General features: G+C 30.9%; 3 protein-coding genes across 7 annotated transcripts in view; 1 reads left to right on the top strand and 2 right to left on the bottom strand.

Annotated features, from left to right (window-relative positions):
* Positions 1-1,884: 1,884 nt before the first annotated feature.
* On the bottom strand, positions 1,885-6,053 carry LOC100799616 (vacuolar cation/proton exchanger 5). 5 transcript variants are annotated; one of them, XM_006583045.3, is made up of 7 exons: positions 5,776-6,053; positions 5,290-5,462; positions 3,513-3,634; positions 3,363-3,430; positions 3,250-3,278; positions 2,665-2,861; positions 1,885-2,580 (listed from the first exon to the last, which is right to left on the bottom strand). In XM_006583045.3, exons 1-6 carry the CDS (start codon positions 5,850-5,852, stop codon positions 2,665-2,667), a joined length of 666 nt encoding a protein of 221 aa, XP_006583108.1. In that variant the 5' UTR covers positions 5,853-6,053; the 3' UTR covers positions 1,885-2,580. The 5 variants fall into 5 exon arrangements, with proteins under 5 accessions (XP_006583108.1, XP_006583109.1, XP_006583110.1 ...); XM_006583046.3 differs by having other exon boundaries at positions 1,885-2,576; positions 5,776-6,038; XM_006583047.3 differs by having other exon boundaries at positions 1,885-2,508; positions 5,776-6,038.
* Positions 6,054-15,034: 8,981 nt separating this feature from the next.
* On the top strand, positions 15,035-18,050 carry LOC100776244 (putative pectinesterase/pectinesterase inhibitor 28). Its single transcript, XM_003529740.4, has 3 exons — positions 15,035-15,134; positions 15,528-16,548; positions 17,111-18,050. Exons 2-3 carry the CDS (start codon positions 15,540-15,542, stop codon positions 17,848-17,850), a joined length of 1,749 nt encoding a protein of 582 aa, XP_003529788.1. The 5' UTR covers positions 15,035-15,134; positions 15,528-15,539; the 3' UTR covers positions 17,851-18,050.
* Positions 18,051-24,020: 5,970 nt separating this feature from the next.
* LOC100775702 (uncharacterized) overlaps positions 24,021-25,591 on the bottom strand; it is a 10,048-nt gene continuing 8,477 nt past the window's right edge. The window contains exons 2-5 of the mRNA XM_006583044.3: positions 25,194-25,247; positions 24,781-24,843; positions 24,623-24,691; positions 24,021-24,413 (exon numbers count right to left, since the gene is read on the bottom strand). Of these exons, the coding sequence (XP_006583107.1) occupies positions 24,147-24,413; positions 24,623-24,691; positions 24,781-24,843; positions 25,194-25,247 (453 nt within the window). The 3' untranslated portion in view covers positions 24,021-24,146. The remainder of the gene's footprint in view (positions 24,414-24,622; positions 24,692-24,780; positions 24,844-25,193; positions 25,248-25,591) is intronic.

Below are 25,591 nucleotides of genomic sequence, written 5' to 3'. Positions count from 1 at the left end.
TCTTTTTTAAATGAGATATTTATATTTACTTGCCAAAAGCTTTGCTTAAAATCTCAAAGATCAATTATGAAAGATGACTGATTTAAAAAAAAACATAAAAAATATTAAAGAGTTTAACTCAATTATTTAAGGGTGATACATATGTTATTGTAAACTCTTACATTATTTATGTTTGATTTGATAAAAACAAACATGAAAAAAAAAACTATATTTATAGTATCGGTCATCTTGTACTTAGACAAAGGTCTTTGGAGCCAAACTTTATCTTATGTTGCTGCATGGTGATATCTTTGTCAGCGCTGTATATTATGTCTTTTTGCGTAAGGTTCTTTCCCGCAATGTTTATACTCTAGATTTTTTTTAAGATACTACTTGGTTGGCACCTGTCTTACACCTTATTGCACATATTAAACAGTATTATTAAACTGCATCATAACACTGAACCTTTAATATTGAATATTAATAATAAATAATAAAAATATGACATGTAAAGGTGACAAGCAAAAACTAATATACTTGTAGCATTTCTATTCTTGCAAAATTATGTTGAAAGACTAATTAATTAAAATGATTTTACCGAAAATTTCACATGTTTAGTTAACCAAAATCAATTTTGGCATCTCTTGTCCAAACACACACTTACTCCTCTCTCAGGAAATAAATTAAATGCCTCAATCTCTTTTAAGCGAAACTGCTATTTATGATCACAAATGTATTGTTAAGTAGATAGCTAATTAGAATTAGGTGACATTGAATTTGACATGACACATGATGTTAGATAAGTTATTATAATGATAAAACTAGACTATTATATATTTTGTCATGTTACTTGTATCACATCTTCACATAAAGCATTAGCATAAATTAGGGAATGATTAATTTCTACTCTTCTTTTAAGTACCAAGAAAAATTGACAGTGATATAATCCTAAAATGATATGAAAAATGTGAGGTGTCCCTCAAAATTCTTATAACCTTTCCCTTTTTAGAGGGTTGGACCCAATCTCATTTTATTGTTGATTGTATCAACAGCAACACAAAGTGTTGTACACAAACAAATGAGGCCACACGATTGACTTGCATTGCCGAAACACATGTTGTGATACCTAGCTAACAAAAAATTCCTTTACATTTGATGGATAACTAATAACTTAATAACTTTTGAGATTGTTTAACTTTTTTGTTTGTGCTCACGTTGGTTTGAAATCAAATGCTTTACAAAAAAGGATAATGACAAGAAAAGGATAATAAAAATGGTTTAAGAGAAATGTGTTTAGTTTAAGAGGAATGAATAAATAAATAAAAATGGTTTATTCAATTAAAATAATTTATTTTCAAAATGTAAAGATCGATTATCAAAATGTATAATCAATTATTCACAAAAAAAACTGTATAAACAATTGTAGGACATGAAAATCAATTTTCAAGTTTTCAAAATCGATTTTCATATGAGTGTTTACTGATATGGTTGGAGGTATATAATTAAATTAAAGTATAATGGGATAATTAAGTACTAGGTTTCTCTTAAAATTATCTGTTTCTGTACTATTGTGTTTACTAAGCCTAATTTACCTAAAAATCCATTTAGAAGATCTTCTTGCTTATATATTCAGTATGAATCAATATAATAAAAGTAATAAGGACTAAGAATTTATCCATTTGCAACCCATCATATAATATGAGAACATCTAGTGATAACTCAAACATAACCACTTATTTCCACTACCACACAAATCACACCACCATGTGCTTCAAAGAAGTGTAAATCTAAATATGACAGAAGAGATATAAGTAAACACATACCTATGGCTTATTTGTAATCATATTGCTAGATACTATAGCATGTCTAAGATCTAACGCGGAGTGGAGAAAGTTAGGCCAAAAGTAGAGACAAAGTAACTTCAATAATGTTATTTCAAATGAGTCAATGAGGCTGGCTTTTGGACAAGTCATAGCATATTTGATTTGAATTATGCCCAATTCTACGGTGATAATCAACTGTGGTTTGGATCTGTGCTGAATTTATTCATGATCATAGGATACAAATAAACAACAATAAGTTATAGGCAAGAATTTCTGATTTGGATTTGTTAATGATTTCCAATCAAACTATTATGTCAAGGACTAAAGGCTACCACTCCAAAAGCATTAAAAAAAAAAGTCTATGTTGCATACTTTTTCTAAAAGCAAATTCTTTCAGCTTTTTTTTTTTTCTAGAATGCGTTAGCAGTGTTTTTTTATTAAAACAACAACAGCCACAGAAGATGCATGCATGATAAGTGCATGTGCAAAAATCACTCATTCTGGGTAAAGTCTTGCTATCACTCTTGCAGTGTTGCTATCACTCTTCCTGATGTGATCAGGCAGCTTGAGCACAGTGTAGGCACCTGCCCCACATAGAGATCCAAGTATTGGAGCTGTGAGATAGATCCACATGCCCTTGTAGTTGTGTGCAGCAATTGCTGGACCCAGTGTTCTAGCCAGGTTCATTGAACTCCCAGTTGCTGCCCTTTAATTAGTAGTACATGATAATAATTAATTAGGGACTATTTTTTTATCCTGAGTTCACGGAAGTAGCTGCCTACATGGTAAATTGAATCAGCTACAGGTAATACAAAATGAAACTAAGGAACATAATAAAAAAGACAGAAATTAACATGTCTACCTAGTTAAACACTTGCTCCTTCTCGTGATTAACAATCCCACCACATAAGAATGCACACCCAAGCACCAGTAACATATTGGACAAAATTGAACCCAGCAAAGAGAGCTGGACAACGCGTGTCATTCCACTTTTCAGTGCATATATTGAGATGATCAGTTCTGTTGCATTTCCAAATGTAGCATTTAAAAGACCCCCAACTGTAAGATACAATATTATGAAATTAGAAATAAACCGCACCACAAGCATATGACTAACAACAAAATAGAAGAGTGAACCACTTAGATATCTGGCGTCTGCATGCAGATATTAAAACCATATACCATCACAAAAAACAATGGAAGGTTGAAATGAGAAACCGGATCAATATTTTCCAATGAAATATAACATGTAAAAAAGATAATTGAAATTTAAGAGATACTTGTACAAATAGTTAGTTATAGAGACACATAAAAGCATCTCCTAAACTGGTCATAAAAACACATACATATCATATTAACAACTCAAAATTTACGCTTTAACTTATCTCACTGTATGTTCTAGATTGATTTAAAAGAAGATAGACTTAGTAGAATGCTATTACTTTACCAGTATCTCCAGTGTAAAACGCCAGCTGCCTATACAAGACCAAGAAAAGGATAACATCAGAGCATATAAAGTGAAATCTTGAGCAAAATCTTAAAGAGTACGTGTACTATTACTCGGTAGCATAACCTAATCGCTCTGCCAGAGGCATTATCCCCAACAAACTCAGACCAAAGACCCAACCCTGCAGTCCACCTTCACAAATCAATATAAGATATTCAATCTAAAGTGCCGGAAAGTTAAGAATTGTTTGAAGTCTAACTCACAAGATGACCAGTCAACTTCTGTACAAGAATTGCAAGAGGCCCAAAAGGCATAAGCAAGTTGAGTTTGTTAGAAAAGACTACAACTTGTATGCTCCTGTAAATCATACCCGCCAACCTGTCGGCTGCCATGTGAGTAAGCTCAATCATTCTACAACATTTTTTGATATCAATCATTCTAGGAATCCCATGACACTATTTGCGTACACGCTTCTATGAATCCCATGATGCTCTCAATCCCCATAAGATCATAATTATAACGCAGCACCAAACTCAACCCACCCCATTTGAGAGAAGGCCTTTATTTTGGTTATTTATTGCAAAATCTGACGAATTCAAATGCAACTTACTATGTATGCACAGGACATAGTCACATTCACATTAACATAGCAGTGAAAATGTGTGAGTTGCAAGTGGTTGATGCTTATGTTTTTTGGTCTTTGGGGGGGCCTGGTTGGCTTGAACTTCATGATTTTCTTTCTTGCCAGTGTCATGACTCTGATTCTTTCTATTCCCTAGAAAATTACACACTAATGTGAATTCACTTTTTTGGCCATGCACTAATGGTAATTAATTAAGGACGGGTGTTCTAAACAGTTAACCACCATAGAAAGTGCTCGTGAAATTTCAAAACCTTGTTTGTTGATTTGGAGTGCGGGTCTTTGTATATCATCATATGACTCAATTATGAGTTAGTGTGGGTAGGTCACGGGCCAGTTGCTTACGCACACATATTATAACCCTATGTGCTATGTCTATATAGTTATAAAAAAAATGCAGCCAAATTATGAAAAGGTGACCAAGGTTTAGACCATGATGATAACAAAGCTTGAACACCAAAACAGGGGAGGATAAATAAGAACACGAAGAAATCCATTTAAAATTAGCAAAAGGAAACAGAAAAAATGACTACATGATAATTTCGATTGAGTTTAAGTGGCTTAATGCTCCAAAGGAAACAGAAAAAATGACTACAAAAAATAGTGTACTAAATCCTTAACGCATTTAAGCACTGGGTACAGGGAATCATCTTATGTTAAATTTCACAGTGCTAAAATTTTCACATGTATATATAAAAAGTTGCATATGTCAGCTATTAAAGAAAATCACTGAGCAAAAATTGTGACAATATGCCAACGAAAAACAATAGAATTACGGAGAATGACTTATTTCCTTAATTATTAATTGCACAACAATAATTAAATGGTGTTGAGAAATGAATGAAACAAAAGAATCTATGTTTATTTTCAGAAAAAATTTCATAAACACTATGTTATATAAATAGACACACGAAGAAGGAAGTGTAAATATAATAATTTATATAATGCATGCATTGAACTGTTAAGTTACAAATTGGTAGATGACTTTCAGTAATAAAAAATGGAACACTTAATCTTTGGTAGGCACTTTAAAACTACTCCTAGACAATAATGAGTCATTCTCTTTCAACATATTATTGTGGATAGCATGATATACTTTTTTGTTCAACCATTCAATTAAGCAATGTTCCAACTTAAAGTGACTACCCTACTGCAGCATTCAACATACACATCCTATTACATATTTACATGTGCATTTGCACACCATATTCTTCACAAGCATCTTACTTTCTATCATGTGTGTTTATATTATTGTATATTAAGCTTTTAACAATTGTACATTCTTATAAACTCAGTAAATTGAAAAACAAATTAATGAAACCATGTAACTTTAAAGAAGAAACGGACGCTTATTTTATTAACACACAAAATTCTTCATCTTAGAACTGAACAGTACTTACTGTAATGGATAATCCTTAGAGCAGGTGCCACTAATTCTTCCGGAATCTGTTGAACTTTCTCAGCAGCATGCTTCTCTAACACCAGAGCCTCTTCATAAGTCAAGCCAGATTTTCCAGTAATTTTACAAGTCCAAACTCTCTGGCGATATTGATTTAGACGATTCAAATAATCACTAGTACATGTCAAGGAATACCAACCGTCAAACAAATAATCTAAAATGGGAAAAAAAGTTCATTAAAGTATTCAATCACTGTCTGCTATTAGTTTATTCAAAGTAATAAAGAGAGGCAAGGTAGAAATAAAAAAGATGAACAAAAAAAAGATACTTCATACTTGTAATCTTGAAATATTTATTTAGTAAATCTAATTTGATAATTGCGCTTCCTCGAGCGACATAATAACAGTGAAATCGAAAAGGCATAGAACAATAAAATTGCTTCTGAATGAAAATTAAGAGAGAGAGAGAGATTCAAAACGGAATAAACCTTTGTCCTTGACGTACTCGGAGAGAGTGTTGCAGTCGGAGCACAAGGCGAGTCCGATGAAACCGAGATTCTCGCATTCTCGTGAATTTAATTGCTCCGATGATGAACCCAAACACAAACTCAAAGCCAACACAATCACAGCAACGCCATAGCTATCCATCAAGCCCTTCTTCATCTCCGAGAATCGAATCGAATCGAATCGAACCAGCGAGCCAAGTCAAGGGACTGGGTTAGTTACTTCATTCCATGGACATGATCCTCACGCTCTATCATATTAGGCTTCACTATATGGGCTCCAGGCCCATATATAATTTGTTTTTTTATTTATCAATTTAGTTCAACCGAATTATTTTAATATGAGAAAAATAGTGAAAATATTGTATGTTATTGAGTTTTTGATTAACTTTCTTAAAATAATTATTTTAATATGTATTTGTTTTATTGTATTTTACTTACATTATTATTTGTAGGTAGAAACTTTTTATCTACACCAATGGACCGTAGGTATAAGTTTTTATAGGATTTTACCAAGACCAAATAATCGTAGGTATAAGTTTTTTTAAATTTTATCAATATTAAGCATTTGTAAGTAAAAGTTATTTTGAGTTTTACCTACACCAAATAATAGTAAGTACAAATTTTTAAATCCTACCTATGATAAACAATTGTAGGTATAAGTATTTTTTGACTTTTACCTACACTAATGTGTGTAGGCAAAAGTTTCCGTAGACATATGTCATTTTTCTTGCAGTGACAGAAAAATAGATATGGATAATAAGGTTTGTGTTTCTCTGAATACAAATCTTTGAAATGTTCATATATATGTTATTATGATACTCACGAGAGCAGTGTAGTAGGCTGTGTATTTAATTACAGTTATTAATGAAGAAGGGTTCTCTACCAATAGACCAGAAGATAGATCATTCAATTTATGTCATGAATTATGCGATTTCAGTGCTGGAAATTGTTAGTGTCAAGAACATATGAGTTCCTTGACACACACTTGCAGGAAAAAAGAGAAATGTATGAGGTGGGAGGAAGAGTTTCTATTCTGCAAGTGTATTCGCTTCTTCAAATGTATAAACTCATTTAACTTTTTTATTGAATGATCAATTGTATTTATACATCATTGTCAAAGGCTGAAAAGATAAAACTGAAAATTACAACTCAACACATTACTTTCTATTTTTTCGGCAACAAACTACTAACCAATTAACTAACTTTCAAACAAATGAAAACAAACTGATTTGTCCACAAATGGATTAGGATTACTACAACACTCTCCTTTAATTCTAATCCTTAATCAGCTCTTATCATCAATTTACTTCTCAGTTCTTCAAACGTGGCTTTCTTCAATGGTTTTGTTAGTAAATCAACAAAATTATCTTCTGATTTGCAGTAGATAAGCTTGATTTTTCCTTTGTGAACTTTGTCCATGATAAAATGATACCTAGTATCAATGTGCTTGCTGTTCCCATGATCTACAGGGTTCTTAGCAAGACTGATTGCTGACTTATTATTAATCAGTAAGCAAATTGGTTTCTTCTTTTGAATCTTCATTTCTTTCAGCATTTTCCTTAACCACAGACCTTGACATGCTCCAAGGGAAGCTGCTATATACTCAGCTTCACAAGTAGATAATGCTACTGGATCTTCTTTCTTCGAGCTCCAGGAGATTAGAGATCCACTATACATGAACACAGGCTGTAGTGCTCTTCCTGTCATTCTTGTCCTTCCTCCAATCTAAATCAGTATAGCCAAGTAGATTTTGATTTGATTCATTCTATCCAAAAGGTAGAAATACTCCATAATCAGTTGTGTCCTTCACATACCTTAAGATCTTCTTTGCAGCCATCATGTGAGAAATCTTAGGTGCATTCATAAACCTGCTTATAATGCCAACACTATAAGCTATGTCAGGTCTTGTATTACACAAATACCTGAGTGAGCCAACTATTTGTCTGTATAGAGTAGCATCTGCTAGTTCTCCTACATCATTCAAGCTCATCATTAGTCCAGTTTCATCTGAAGTTGCAGCTAGATTGCAATTGCTCATGTGAAACTTCACAAGCAAATCAGCTGCATATTTACTTTGATGCATCACCACACCTGCTTTAGTTTCCTTGAATTCAATGCCAAGAAAATAGGATAGTTGGCCCAGGTCAGTCATTTCAAATTGCTTCATCAACAGCTGCTTGACTTTGTTGATTTCTGACATGTTGCTCCCAGTGATCAACAAATCATCCACATAGAGACACAATAGGATTAAATTTGCAGTAGTCTCCCCTTTAATATAGACACCATGTTCAGAAGTACATTTCTCAAACCCAATTTGGTTGAGAACACCATCAATCTTCTTGTTCCAAGCTCTTGGAGCTTGTTCTAACAATGGAGGTTTAGTCTCTCATTGCATTCAATAGATAGTAAGGAAAGAGTGTTGCTTGCACTAGTCTTAAATACAATAACCACTCTTAACTAAAACTCTCTGTTGTATACATTTTAAAATTTAAAATTATAAGAATATGAAATTAATAATTTTTTAAAATTTATTTCCTATCCTTCTTAACTAACTAAAGTATCTAGTCAAAATCTCTTCTCTCTTCCATCGAAATCACTCACGTTCCCTAGTCTCTATCCAAGCAGTCCTAGAAGCCACTATTTCAGTTTTATTTCTTAATATAGCATTGTAAAAATTAGTAACCGTATGCCTGAAACCTCATCAATTATAGCATTCAACGAGAAACTCGTAATATATTTTGGTTGGATTTTCAAGATAAATTTCTCTTATTCTTATTTGAAACCGTGAAAAAGAAAGAAAACTCAACAAAAGTCCCACCTAGAAATGTTTTCCAGCCCCTCACCATGCCAAAATATCCTGGCAGAAGCGGCAATAGCGGAATATTTTGAGCAAAAAGTCTATGATCTTGGTTTCACCTTCTCTTAAATCTTTTTATCTCATTTATTTATTTAAAACTTCAAATTTAAGTCTATTAATATTTTTCATTTGTATAAATTTTGAATGTTTCTATGTTTATCTTTATAAAAAAATTGAAATAATTCTTGTACAAAAGTTAGGATTATTGACACCAAGAGAAAATTCCTTTGGTGCACCAAGTTGTTTAAAATAATAAAGTTTGATGAAGCATTATTGGAGTCCAAGTGCGAGTAACAAGTCAAACATTGGATAAAAATACACATGTTGTTGAACAACATATAAGAGAAAATGATTTGCAAATCGCTTGTTTTATGACTTTAGATTAGATGTGGTGTCAAGTTGATTTATGTAGTTTTCTTGTGGCCCATCTATAGATATCTCAATGTTATTTTACTCACTGTATTCTCAAACAAAGGGTATCGAGGCAAATGGTGCCCTCATGGAGGAACTTCGTTTATGAAGATTTTCAGTGTTTTTCTTTTATTAGCATATATAAATTTATAAATTTCAACCGAGTTTGAATTTGTGAGATTCAGAGTGTTAGTTTTTCAATGCGATAGAGATTAAATAATAATATGGTAAAACATGTTTCTGTTCTCTATAAAACGTCTGAAGTTTAGTTTTAGTCTATTAAAAAATTTGGTTTGTTTTTCGTCCTTCCAATTTTATAATGTATCATTTTTATCCCCTCAAGTATTATTTAAACCACTTTTCGTCTCTCTATAAAGTACTATCAAAGCTAGACATGACAATGGGACGGGTCGGGTATGAATATTGTCTTCCCAATCCCTTACCCCGACACCTCAACATATCCCCATACCCGTACCCGATACCTGACGAGTTTGAGTTTATTGCCCCATCCTCGTACCCGTCAGGTATCAGGTATCCCCAACCCCGTTCCACACACCATTTAGAAAATTATATTTTTTTTGTAAAAGAAATATTAAAAATTTGATTTTAGAAAAAAATAAATTGATTGTTAAACATTTATTTTTAACTACTTATATATCAATAAATTTATTATAACGTGTGTGTCTACATAAATAGTTAAGAAAATAATATTAAATTATGTAAAAATTCTAAAATAAAATTAACTAGTAATAAAAATTATATGTCTTTTGATTAAATTATGCAAAAATTCTAAAGATTTTAAGTGGCGGGGCGGGTTCGGGGTCGGGGTCGGGACGGGTCTAATAATCCCATACCCGTACCCGTACCCGACGTTTGGTTATCGGGGAAAACCCGAACCCGAACCCATACCCGGTCAACTCGGATATTACCTGTCAAAGTCACGACGGATTCGGACGGGTACCCACGGGTACGGGTTTTCTTGCCATGTCTAATCAAAGCCACATTAAAGATAAAAAGTGGTGCGCTTCAATATTAGAAGGACAAAAAAATGGACAAACTTTTAGACGGAATAAAACCAAACATTAGAAATTTGAGAGATCAAAGACATATTCTACAAAAAGATAAACCACAAAGTGGCAAGGGTCAAATAAAAAATATAAAAACTTTTATTTCAGGTCAATTTTACCCATACCTTATCGGTTTAAATTACCTTCTATATCAAATCAATTTTAATGCTTTGTCATACATCACTCATAAGGTGATACACCTTACCCTGTTCCATATATCTAATAGCATTTATTTTGAAATATGAAAAAAAATTGTTATATCTAATATTCATATTGTTTAAAATATTAAATATTCGTGTCAGTACACCTAAAGTTTAAGAAGACACATGTTAATTAAACATATTAGTTTAAAAAGTAAATTACACTAATTGTCCCTAAAGTTTTGTGAAATTACACAAATTTCCCCTACTTTTATCTACTCCTACACTAACCCCCTAATTTTTTGAAAATATATATTGATACACCTTATACACAACAATAACTGCCCTTAATTGCTTGAAAAATATTACACCATCCTCCCCTATAAGGGAGGTTATTGTAAATATTGAAAATGAGAAAAACTTTATGTAATTTCACAAAATCTCATGGAATGTTAGTGTATTTTACTCTAATTTAAAATTACAGTTAGATGTTTATGGAGCATGTGCTAACTTGTCTTAAGGAAATGTTTGTGTACAAACAAAAGTTGTTCCTTAATTTTAAACTTTGGAGGTCATTTTCTAAGTGTATGCATATGAAAAAATATTTTAAAAAATTATACAAAGATAATAATTATATATAATAAAATAGATTATATTAATTATTTCATATTCAAATAAAAATTATTTGTTTAATCATTTTCTTATTGCAGACATTTAAGAGTGAATAAAAGTAAGAAATTTTTTAATTTGTAACCTGTGTCTAAGACGGGTGCATATTGTAGTACCAACTATAGACCTTAACTCATACCACATTTACCATTGGTAGAACATAAATCAAGGTTATAACTTGATGGATTAGCATAAAATTTGTCAAAAACAAGTCATAAAGGCTAACCATATACACAATGTGGCCTTTACATTCCCTCTCTCCCTTTCTTATTTTAGAAAATATGATTTTTAGCATTTTAACAACCCACAAATAGCATTTGAATGATTCAACTGTATTAGGTATTCAATATCATTTTTTGTATGTATAAATAACACTTTACATTGCATCCCCAAACTACAAAAACATATTCTTCAATAGAATTTGGCAAAAAGTAACCATCGCCCCAACGATCCCATTTCCCTTGACTTCTCTACGTGAAGATCCTTGTGTCTCATAGTACGTGCATAAATTACTATACAAGTTAATTTGAGGAATCCAATATATTTATATTTTATGTAAATGTGACTTTCTTATTATTAGATTTCGATCTTTTAAAAAAAATAGTGTTTATAGTTACTTGATGACGATGCTATATGCTTTTCATATTCAAAAAAGAAACAGCAATAATAGCAAACAGTCAGGGACACAAGTTATCATCAGCAACTTCAGAGTTTTGATTGCCAATTTTCTAAGTTAATACGCCGTTCACTGAGTTATTAACAAAATTTCTCGAAGTATCACAAACAATAGTCACCAAACCCCTAAATCAGACACAAGAACAACCACATTTGGCTGGCAAACAGATAAACCCTCGAACAATGCGTCTCTTAGCACATGCAGCAAATCGCAAAAACGAAAACATACGCGACATTCGAGAAATCACACATGATTTTCAACCGCATTATGAGCTGAGATAGTGAGAGGTTGAACTTACAGTTGGGAGAGTGAAACGATGGGTGCAGTGAGAAAGGAGAAAGGCAAGCCCTAGTTAAGTTGATTTGGGTGCGTGCGTGCGCGCCAGCGAGAAATAAATGAGCAGCTGTGTCGAGGCTGCACATGTTTAAGCTAACGATGAGTGGAATTGTTTGATTCTGATTCCTAACGCCCTTGGGGAATGCTATTACTATCGGAATGCTCCAACTCCAACACTCAACAACAAAGACTGGAATATTCTAAAAAAAAGCTCCTTTGTATGCAATCTCCTTGATAACTAGTAATCAAGTTTGAGATGTCCTCTAAGAGAAAGAGAATCAGTGTAGAGAAAAAATGACAAGATTTTATAAATCTTCTTTCTTGAAATAACTATTACATTTATAATTTTTTCCTCCTTTTATAAAAGTGGACATTGCTTCTTTATCTCCTTTAAATGAGATATTTATGTTTGTTTGAAAAAAGTCTTACTTAAACATTTAAAGATGAAATATGAAATATGATAAATTTTGATGGGAAAAAACATGAAAATATCAAGGAGTCTAACTCAATTATTTAAGCATGATGCATAAATTGTTGCAAACTCTTACTATATCTATCTTTGATTCGATAAAAAAACAAACACACAAAAAAAATCTACATTTTAGAAAACTCAAAGTAATGCAAGTCAAGAAGAATGATATTACTAAGATATAACATTAGAATTATGAAATTTCAAGTATTTTCAAATTAGCTAATTTAATGAATAGAAAAAACAATTATTTATAAAAGTAATAAGAAAACACATGAGAAATATAAAATTGATAAATTAATTGCAAATCATTGTCTATACTTATGCAAAACATAACATTATTACATTAAATTAACTTAAATATTTTATAAACTATTGTTAATTAATAAAATATAATTTCTACTAGTGACATTTTACTATCAATCATACATTAGTCTTCCAATAACATTACCTACTAATTCACCCACTATCATTCTTGCTCAATAAAAAATTTTAGTGTTTGTTTTCCATTGTAATTTTCATCAACATTGTTGAATACTTTTCTAGCTCAAATCTTTTTATCTCATTTATTTATTTGAAATTTCAAATTTAAGTCTATTAATAATTTTCATTTGTATAAATTTGGAAACAAAATTAGAACCCCAATGTGTTTCTATGTTTATCTTTATAAAAAATTGAAATAATTCTTGTACAAAAATTAGGATTATTGACACCAAGAGACAATTCCTTTGGAGCACCAAGTTGTTTAAAGTAATAAAGTTTGATGAAGCGTTATTGGAGTCCAAGTGCAAGTAACAAGTCAAATATTGGATAAAAATATGCATGTTGTTGAACAACATATAAGTGAAAATGACTTGCAAATCGTATGCTTTATGGCTTTAGATTGGATGCGGTTGTCAAGTTGATCCATGTAGTTTTCTTGTGGCCCATCTATAGATATCTCAATTTTATTTTACTCATTGTATTCCTAAACAACAGATCGGGGCAAATGGTTCCCTCATGGAGGAACTTCGTTTACGAAGAATTTCCCTGTTTTTCTTTTATTAGCAAATATAAATGTGTAACTTGTTTGATATTTATTAATCAATCACTTTTAATAGAAGAAATGAAACATAAATCTGAGTTTGAAATTGTGAGATTCAGAGCGTTAGCTTTTCAATGTGAAAGAGATTAAATAATAATATGGTAAGACATGTTTTTGTTCTCTATAAAACTTTTGAAGTTTAGTTTTAGTCTATTAAAAAAATTTGGTTTGTTTTTCATGTTTCTAATTTTATAATGTATCACTTTTATCCCCTCAAGTATTATTTAAACAACTTTTTGTCTCTCTATAAAGTACTATCTAAGCCACATCAAAGATAAAAAGTGGTGCGCTTCAATATTAGAAGGACAAAAAAATGGACAAATTTTTAGAGGGACTAAAACCAAACATTATAAATTTGAGAGATCAAAGACAGATTCTACAAAAAGATAAAACACAAAGTAGCAAGGGTCAAATAAAAAATATAAAAACTTTTATTCTAGGTTAATTTTACCCATAGTTTACAAGTTAAAATTACCTTCTATATCAAATCAATTTTAATAGCCATACATCACTCATAAGGTGATACACCTTACCCTGGACCATACATCTAATAGCATTTATTTTGAAATATGAAAAAATTATATCTAATATTCATATTGTTTAAAATATTAAATATTCATACCAATACACCTAAAGTTTAAGAAGACACGTGTTAAATAAATATATTAGTTTAAAAAGTAAATTATACTAATTGTCCCTAAAGTTTCGTGAAATTATACAAATTTCTCCTATTTTTATCTACTCCTACACTAACCCCCTAATTTTTTGAAAATATATATCCATACACCTTATACACTACAATAGCTGCCCTTAATTGCCGGGAAAACATTACACCATCCTCCCATATAAGGGAGGTACGTTATTGTAAATATTAAAAAATGAGAAAAATTTTATGTAATTTCACGAAATCTCATTGAATGTTAGTGTATTTTACTCTAGTTTAAAATTATAGTTAGATGTTTATGGAGCATTTGCTAACTTGTCTTAAGGAAATGTTTGTGTACAAACAAAAGTTGTTCCTTAATTTTAAACTTTGGTCATTTTTTAAGTGTACGCATATGAAAAAAATATTAAAAAAATTATACAAAGATAATAACTATATATAATAAAAATATATTATATTAATTATTTCATATTCAAATAAAAAACTATTTGTTTGATCATTTTCTTATTGTAGACATTTAAGAGTGAATGAAAGTAAGAAAATTTCCAATTTGTAACCCGTGTTTAAGACTGGTGTATATTGTAGTACCAACTATAGACCTTGTCTCATACCGCATTTACTACTGGTAGAACGTAAATCAAGGTTATAACTTGATGGATTAGCATAAAATTTGTCAAAAACAAGTCATAAAGGCTAACCATATACATAATGTGGTCTTTACATTCCCTCTCTCCCTTTCTTATTTTAGAAAATATGATTTTTAGCATTTTAACAAACCACAAATTCCATTTGAATGATTCAACTGTATTAGGTGTTCAATATCATTTTTTGTATGTATAAATAACACTTTACATTGTATCCCCAAACTACAGAAACATATTCTTCAATGGAATTTGGCAAAAAGTAGCCATCGCCCCAACGATCCCATTTCCCTTGACTTCTCTACGTGAAGATCCTTGTGTCACATAGTACGTGCATAAATTACTATACAAGTTAATTTGAGGAATACAATATATTTATATTTTATGTAAATGTGACTTTCTTATTATTAGATTTCGATCTTTTAAAAAATTGTGTCTATAGTTACTTGATGACGATGTTATATGCTTTTCGTTATACCCTGTTACATGTCACATCAAAATGGTTGGTGGTGCGACATGAGTAGTTGCATGACATGTTATAACCAAGCGACTATATAAAGTTTTTTTTAAAAACAATTATAGAGATGAAAAAAAAGAATCAAAATCAAATAAGCCATGTTTAGAGTTTAAAAGCATGCCCATTCTTAATTAGTGCAGAGGAATATTATGGTCATTACTTGTCATATTAACTAATTTTACATAAATATTCATTTATGACAGGAGCTAGTTAAAATGTCCGAGGGAAATGCAGGGAAAGGAAAGAGAATCGCCATCATTGGCGTCTCAACCTTATTGTTGGTGGCTATGGTTGTGGCGGTCACAATTGGGGTCAATCTCAATGAGAATGGTTCCAACAATGATATAGAGGACAACAAGAAAAATCATGTTGCTTCTTCCATAAAAGCCGTCCAAACCCTTTGTCATCCCACAAATTATGAGAAAGAATGCGAGGAAAGCCTTATAGCTGGGGCTGGAAATACCACAGATCCAAAAGAACTCATCAAAATTTTCTTCAACATCACCATTACAAAAATTGGTGATAAACTCAAAGAAACTAATATTTTGCATGAGATTGAGGAGGAACCCAGAGCCAAGATGGCACTTGACACTTGCAAGCAACTCATGGATCTTTCTATTGGGGAATTAACAAGGTCACTTGATGGAATAAATGAGTTTAACCTCATAAATGTTGACAAAATCCTCATGAATTTAAAAGTTTGGCTTAGTGGTGCGGTTACATACCAAGATACTTGCTTGGATGGGTTTGAGAACACCACTAGTGATGCTGGCAAAAAGATGAAGGATTTGTTGACGATAGGCATGCATATGAGCAGCAATGCCCTTGCCATTGTAACAGATTTGGCTGACACTGTTAATGATTGGAATATCACAAAATCATTTGGGCGTCGCCTCCTTCAAGATTATGAGCTTCCGTCATGGGTTGATCAACATAGACTCCTTAATGAAAATGCAAGTCCATTCAAACGCAAGCCTAATGTTACTGTAGCCATAGATGGTAGTGGAGATTTCAAAAGCATCAATGAGGCATTGAAGCAAGTGCCTGAGAAAAACCGAAAGCCATTTGTGATCTACATCAAGGAAGGCGTTTACCAAGAGTATGTTGAAGTTACAAAGAAAATGACCCATGTGGTGTTTATTGGTGAAGGGGGAAAAAAGACACGAATATCTGGTAACAAAAACTTCATAGATGGAACGAACACATATAGAACTGCCACTGTCGGTATGTCTCTTTTCGTGATTATCAACTTAATTAACTTACTACTCCTATGCATTTGAGTAAAAAAAAATTAATTAATAACTTATCCAATAAATTTATTAAATGAAACCTTATTCATGAGTCAAACAGTGAAGCTTATCAAAATGAGATTAAAAAAAACTAAATTTATTACTCATGTGAATTTGGGTAAAAAAAACATAATTAAAAACTTATTTAATAAATTTATTAAATGAAACCTTATTCTTGAGTCAAACTTTGAAGCTTACTAAAATGAGATTAAAAAAACTAAATTTGATAAGTTTCTCCATAAAACTCTTAAGTTTATAAAAATATCATAGGTCATGTTCTTCAACTTGAATAAACTCTTTGAAAAGTCCTTTCCTTACTTAACATTTTAAGGTCCATAGTTTTTATTTGAAAACACCTTTAACCCGCCCCAAAATGAATAAATTAATAAAAGATACATTTACAAAATTTAATTAAACAAAAAAATTTAAAATAAACCATTTGTAATTCAAGGGAATTTTTTATTCAAATAAATAAATTAACTACTTTATGCATGCAGCTATTCAAGGAGATCACTTTGTGGCCATCAATATGGGGTTTGAGAATTCTGCTGGACCTCATAAGCATCAAGCGGTGGCATTGAGAGTCCAAGCAGACAAGTCCATCTTTTACAATTGCTCAATGGATGGGTATCAAGACACACTTTATGCACACACCATGCGTCAATTCTATAGAGATTGCACCATTTCAGGTACCATCGACTTTGTGTTCGGTAATGCACTAGCTGTTTTTCAAAATTGCACTTTCGTGGTCCGAAAGCCAATGGAGAACCAACAATGCATTGTGACTGCACAAGGTAGAAAAGAGAGACAACAACCATCTGGAATAGTAATCCAAGGGGGATCCATTGTGTCTGACCCTGAGTTCTACTCTGTGAGATTTGAGAACAAGGCTTACCTAGCTCGTCCATGGAAGAATTACTCTAGGACCATCATCATGGACACATACATTGATGATTTGATTGACGCTGATGGGTATTTGCCATGGCAAGGACCAGAGGGTCCTTCTGGTATGGATACTTGCTTCTATGCCGAGTACCACAACATTGGCCCCGGTTCAGACAAATCCAAGCGTGTGAAATGGGCTGGGATTTGGAACCTCAATTCAAAAGCTGCACGTTGGTTCTCACCATCTAAGTTTTTTCATGGAACTGATTGGATTGAGGTTACTGGAATTCCTTGCTTTCCTGGCGTGCCCAAACACCATAGGCACAAAAAGACAATACTTAATTGGCAATAAAAGTAATGAGTTGCAAAATCAAGCAATATAAATTAATTAAAAAGTAATGATTGTGCTTCTTTATTCTTTAATTATTTTCATTTCATTAATTAACTCTAGTGTTAACTACATTTTTTTTATCTCAAGCAATTAAAATCAATGTAACACAATTCCTCTCTTGGATAACTTTTTGTTTAGTGGCTAATAAATGGGTCCTCTATATATTCTTAATTACATTTGCATCTAATTTGATTTTTACGTAAATAAAGTGATTTGTTGCTATGTACTTTTAATTGTTACATTGTTGACCTTTTCTTTTTCAACTATCATTTATCAAATAAAATTATGATGAAGCATTTACACATTGGTCAATTTAATTACACCACCACTTATATTTAACCCATTGAATGTGTTGTTTAAGTTTATTAATATTTTCATAAGTCTTTATTGTATTCTATCTGCATAACAAATATGTAAAAACAAAATAACATAGATAAAAAATAATATTTCAAAAAAATTAATTAATGAGATTTTATTATAAATGAATTATATCTGCATCAAACCCACTAGATTTGAACCTTAGTGTGACCATTGTACATACAAAAAAAATATCAACGTGCCATATTATTTTATGACAACATATATTAAATAATACCGAATTTTTACCATCCTTAAGATGTTGTATATCTTTTAATGACATCACATCTCAAATCCATACATATATTAACTAATACCGAATTGTTACCATAGTAACCAATGCAAGAATATACTGGCACGAACAACTTGTTATTATGCACCATTTAATGTGTACACACATCAACAAACACAAATAATTCCTTACTCAAAAACTTGAGTAAGTCACAATCATTAATTTAACATTCTTGTCTCCACAAAAATGTAAGAGCACATAACACAAACATGGACAAGTCTGCAGCTCAGTCTTAATAGGACAAATTGCTCTAATACCACTAATGTAATACCTTAAAATATGAGTTTATCAAATACATTTCAAATACCTTTTATTCATCTTTATAAACAAGTGAGCTCAAATTTTATTAAACTTATTTGTCAGAAATAACCGATGGAAGGTATCCTTCAGAAAGTTCCGATAGATTATCGATCGATAATGATATTTGTTGTTTCTGATGGATAATTCATCGGTGATGCTGCCATTTGTTTATGACGGATTATTCGATAGTAATGATGTAATAGTGTAACTATGTTTTCCAATAGAATATCCGTGGATACTATTACCGGCGGATTATCCGTCGGAAACAGACAACGAATGCATTAATTATTTTACACATTATCGATGGATTATCCATCAGTAATTTGCTCACTGATATTTTTTATATATTTAAAATATTAACCGGTTATTATATATTATATGGTACTACAAATTAATATTCTATGATGACCACATATACAAATCAATAAAAAATTTAAAAGAGTATAATTTTTATTATAATTCAATTAAAAAGTTATTGTCGTACAAATTAGTCCTATATAATTGTCTTTAACAAGTCATTCTTAAATTAAAGCACACCACAATTTTAAAACAACATTCATAAAAAAGATAAGTAATATTAAGTTTTTTTTGTACAATCTACTAAATATCATAATCTGGAGAGTATGGTTGCGGCTGGTTTTCCTATTGTTGCTCCTATAGATCATTTTGCTAGTCTTAGTGGTTATTTTGTCGTTGGTTTTGTTTAAAGAAATTTTGTGCGTCAGTGGTAAGAATTGCATGGAAATTGATTGAAACTATTGAAATTGTAGTTAAAATTAACGACTCAACCACTCATTTTACTCCCTCGTTCGGCGAATCTCTTCCCCACTTGTGAAAGTCGTTGTCTCACCTGGATAATCTCTTCTAAATCAAGTGAGCAACTACTTGATGCTTTTCTTTTTTGCGTGAGGCTACTATCTCCACCTTGATAATCACGAACAAGGTCTCTATCCCTATAGAGTTGTCCCTTGGTCTTTCCACCAATAGTTTTAGCCCAACCCTTAGACCTAATACTCTCCTCCAAAGCAAGGTCAAAAGGGCTAGTTTTTTATTCCATAACAGATGATGCAGCCTCAGACTTAGCTTGAGAAAATATTGTTTGAAATTCTTCCTATTATTCATGCAAAGACAACTTTCAATAACATAGTAATATGAATAAAATGAAGAAAAAAATAACTAAAAAACTTATATGTTCTCCTAGATCTTTCATCAACAAATTCACAAGTATCCTTTCTTATAAGGGCCTACTAAAAGACCTCATCAATATGTATAGAACGACCAAATTACGTTGCTTGCAAAAAAAAAACATTTATGGTAAATAATAAACATGCAATATTAAAATATTAAGTTATAAAGAAATATTAAACAAGTTTAATGTATTCACCATGCACTCAGAAGCACGATTTATTACGACTTGTGCAGACTTTGCACGTTAAGCTTCTATATTCCAATGTGCTAACAGACGATTCCACAAACCATCTTGACTTCTTACAAGTCTTTGGAGCATCGCTAAACACATTAGACAATCAATGAGAGACTTTAGTGTGAAAATTTATCCTAATCCTATCCCTATGCTCAGGTTTCCACATCACCAACCTCTATATGAAGAGAAAAAAATGTTGGTATAGGAGACACTGAATATATTTCAATGTTGGTATAGGAAACACTGAAAATTTTATGGCAACTTGAGCCATGAAATTGCAAAAAGAAGCATGTGGTATAAGAAATATAGAAGCCTCACATCTAAAAGTGCAAATTAAATAAAATTTTAATTGAAAAACTAAATCTATGTTTTTGTTACATAACACTTAATTCACATGCAAATTTAAGATGAAATTATAAAAGGTTATTCAAAAAATGGAGAAAAAAAATCAGTAAATAGAAACCAACAATATAAAAGAAGTGAAAAAAGGGATTGAAATGAAGTACATTACTATTGATGTCTCAAATCATGCACAAGCACGAAAGATCAAAATAAAAAAGATAGTAAAAAAGAAAAAAAAATAACGATCATTCTTATTTTGAGAAACTAAAATTTGAATAAAGTGCATTACTAATGATATTTTTAAACACATACATGAATTTAAAAAAAAATAGTAAAAAAATAATAAATAAGAATCATTGAGAACTTACTTATAAATTGGTAGATTTTATAAATATTAATTTATTTATGAAGACTACACTGCATTGATTTTCGGTTGATGAAAATATGAAAGAAAAACCAACAAACAATAATAATCAGAACAGAGAATCACCAAAAAAATTATTATAGTTCTAAGAAAATATAGCAACGTAAGCATTTTTTTAATATTTCAAAACAAATCTCAAAGGAACAACAAAACCTACAATGGTGGCGGCACCAAATCAATCCATTGTGAATACTTAAACCAAGTAGTCGAAATTTATTTTGATAATAAATATGCTAATCATCTATCAAAGCCTTTTTTTTAGGCTGGTCTAGCTTGTCTTTTTTCTGCTTGATCTAGTCTAATATAGTTAACTTTTTAAAATTAACCATGTTAATATTTTCATATGGTTACATCTTTATGGTGTATTAGGCGTAATAAACTTTATTTATAAGCCCAACATATTAATTATCTAAATAGATTGACATAGGCCTTGCAAGTGATTTGGCCTAGAAACAATAAAAATTAAAAGGATAAAGAAGGTAAAAATAAATTAGTATATATATATATATATATATATATTTGTTTTCTATTATATTTTTACAACTTTTTGCAGTCATCTTTTCTAAAAGATTAACTTAATTATGAGAAAAAATATTTCTTTAATATTAAGTAATAACATTTAGGATAGTAAAAAAAACCAAATAGGTGAATCAAGGGAGGACTTAAATTCATATATATATATATATAAAGATTAAATAATTTATGTAATTTATTTAAAATTATAGTTAACATTGCAAATTAAAAAATAAATTCTTATACATATTTAATTTTTCCTTTTTAAATATATCTTAAAAACCTTTTTAATCAATATATAATAAGCATAATTATATATATATATATATATATATAACAACATTAAACATTAAATTTTGCTTATGTATTTAACTATTTAATGAGTCATTTTTTATTATCACGTGTGTTTAATAACATTTCATGGATCCTTTTTTTCCCGACGAATTTTATTACAGAGAAAACATCCGTTGAAATTCTCTGTGGGTGATACTAACTTTTCCAACAAGTATTTATTCATTGGAAAATTTCTGTCACAAATAAATAATTTAAAAATTCATAAAAAATAATTCATATTTCTCACATATCATATTCCGTCAAAAATGACAATAATTTTGACGGACAAATGTCCATCGGAACAATCCGTGAGTAATTATAGCATTCCCACAGATTTAGATCCGCCAGTTATATTCCCTCGAAAATCAACGCTTTTCTTGTAGTGTATCAACATTGCACTCCATCAAAATTGTTGATTGTTGACATTTGTTTTGTTGACAAAATAAAGATAAAATTTATAAATATAATGAGAGAAAAACACTATTTACTCGATCCTTAAAAGGTTGAAGGTTAGTCACACTCAAATATGAAAAATATAACTTTTGTTTAGAAAATAATATATTAATACTTGTATGTTATTAGATACTAAGATTTATTCTTTTGCCATGAAAGAGAACTAGAAGAAATGAAATAAACAATAAAATAAGATGAAAGATTACATTTTTACATTCTAATTTCTAATTCAAAAATTTCATTTCAATTCATTTTTATTTTTATTTTATTGAACTAACCCTTAATTAGAAATAAAAAGAAATAGAAGAAGAAGAAATATAGATATAAAAAACAATGTGACAAAAAAATAAAGAATATCAATTAAGTGTATATATTTTGCAAGTGTTCACATATCCATATTTTTTATTTCTAAAAGAATAAAAGGCTAATTAATTCAGCATTTTGTGTTTTTATATCAATGTAGTGTTTTTTAAGGACTATCATTATGACTCAACTCAAATCTTTTATGTTCACCATGATGAGAGGATCTTCGGATTTGTTATAAGTATCAACGCTGCTTTGTCAACTAAGTAGCAAATTTCAAAGGGTGAGTCCAAGCCTCACGTACTCATATATAGTTAAGATCAACCGGAATGTGGGAAAATCCACTAACGCAGTAACGTTCAGGGAACAATATAGCTCCGTGACAAAACTGTCAATGTCATCTAGTAAGTCAAGGTATGGGTCATATAAAGCTCACGCAGAAGGGGGTGATTGGGCCAAGATATTCCAAATTTGCTACCACTCTTTGTGTTACCTAGCTATGAAATACCGGCAAAAAATATAAGCAAACATGAGATCCCAAGAAAAGAGAATCCATTATATTTTTTGGAAAATGATGTTAGAAACCCACACTTTACTTGACGCTTAGAGAGACAAATAATGAGAAAAAGAAAAGAAAAGAGAGAAGTGTAAGTATCAGTTTGAATTTTTGTTTGTAACCCCCTAAACATATGTTGAAAGTGTGTTAGAAGAAATATCTCATTTGTATTTTTACTCCAACAGTAAGTTGGAGAAGTTTCAAACGCTGACACAAACATATCTAAGTATGATAGATAATATAATGCAATAGGAAGAGAAAATGAGAAAATGAGGAAAGACAAATAGTGAGAAAACAGAGGTGTAGGTATAATAAGTAATATAACATAATAGAGAGAAAACGAAGAGACAAGTAGTGAGAAAAGAGAGAAGCCTAAGTGAAAAAATAATCTATAATGTAATAGAAAATAGAAAATGAGGATAAATTATAACTATCAATAATGTATTTGATGTAAAGAGATGGTTATGTATCATTTTTTTTTCTTAACTGAATATTGGGAGACAGGATTCAAATGGAAGAGAGGGCATAAAAGATCTGAAAATAATTATCATATATATATATATACACCAAAAGACTTTATGCAAAGGAAAGAGAAGTATCAATTCCGAAAATTGGTATGAAGCTCAAAATGCATACTAGTTTTTGACAAAAAGATTTTTTTTTAACTGATTATGCATAGGCTTATTTATTAATTTATTGCATCGGGTAAAATTCTTCCCAGGCTAAAGATCCAACAGAAAATTGGCCTAAAGAATGTATGGACAGTGTAGAAAACCAGTATCAGAAAGAATGAAACTAGTACCATCAATAATTAAAAAATAGTTTCCGATGATTTTGACTGAGGGGAAAGTGAACGGTTTACCACCTACATGTACATTAGCATAACCTAAGTTACTGCTGATATGTTAAGTGTATAGCAAACAACTATCACTAATCTAAATATATGTTTGTCAAATATTTTTCATTGGCTGAATCCAAGAAATTCCGTATTCAAATACTCCTCTGGTGGTTGATTTAGATCAGGCAGCAACAATGGACGTTTCCGGGCACCAATCTCTCGTTTGTTGGAGGGAACATTTGCAGCTGAACACACAGGCTCCAGAATCTGGTCCTCGACTGTTTTTTCTGAGCCTAAGTTAGGTGTATCGCATTGAGCTTCCACAGACTTAGGTGGGTTAAGAATAGCTTGTGCAATTTCTAAGGTCCCTCTTGACTTGATGATACCAAGCTGTTATGAGAGTTCAACCGCATAATTAGGTTCTAATATATCACATAATTGTGTCTATAATTATTCAGTTCAAGTAGTAAAGATAAACAGAATTTTCCAACTTGCTCATGTAAAAGACTTAGATTAGATCAGATAGTACTACGTAGGTTTGGTCGTGTCAAATACGAAAATAACGGGTCTTAAAAAAGGGGTAAAATAACAAGAGTTACCTTTATTTTCTTTATATTTTTGGCAGTGGCTCTTTTTTTATCAATTGTGAGATTAACGGCTGCAAGTTTCTGCTTACGATTTCAAAACAAAAACAAACAATAAGAAAGATGTCTCTCTCTATATATACATGTAAAGTGAAAATTAATGCAACTCGTACATTTCTTAAATCCTCATTTTCATGTAATTTAAGCGTGTGCTCCCGTTGAAGATCACGCAGAATCTGCAAACGAGATACAAGTTAAAAGAATTAGGAATTTAAGACATTAAGCTCATATTGGAGACACAACACAACCTCATAAACTCACATGCACAAACAAAGACAAAACATTTCATCTTTTACCATACTAAATAAGATGAAATAATTTGCGTTTTTCATTGCAATTCTAAGAAACAACTGAAACAAAGGCTGTACAAAATCAATTAACTATTTATGATATAATTTTGTTTGCTGATAATTAATATTATAACTCACTTCTGTTTTTTTTTTTTTTTTACTACTTGCATTGATCATTAGCAACTAAGTATAAAAATACATATACATGTTCCATCTATAGAAAAGTTTATACTTACTCTTTTCTTCCTTGCCATTCTTTTATCAGCCGCAGATTCACTTTCATCCACAGCCTGCAAGGCACCAAATATAGAAGAGCTTAGACATTCATCACAACCAAACTCTTAGAAACACCAAAAGAACATGATGATTTGATCCTATAGGCATATTACTATTCAAATTATTCACTATTACAAAAAGTAGTTTTAACATCGGCTTATTAACATCGGTTTTTTACAAAACCGATGTTAAGTTAAACGCGGTGGCATATTTGTAAATAAAGTATCATTCTTAACATCGGTTTTCCAAAAAACCGATGTTAAAGCATCCACGTTAACATCGGTTTTTCAAAAACCGATGTTAACGTGTAATATGTTAACATCGGTTTTCCAAAAAATCGATGTTAACTGAATGATAC

This window comes from Glycine max, chromosome 7 (genome assembly GCF_000004515.6).
Source record: "Glycine max cultivar Williams 82 chromosome 7, Glycine_max_v4.0, whole genome shotgun sequence".
Classification (NCBI taxonomy): domain Eukaryota; kingdom Viridiplantae; phylum Streptophyta; class Magnoliopsida; order Fabales; family Fabaceae; genus Glycine; species Glycine max.
This window is presented reverse-complemented; position numbering and strand designations above follow the sequence as displayed.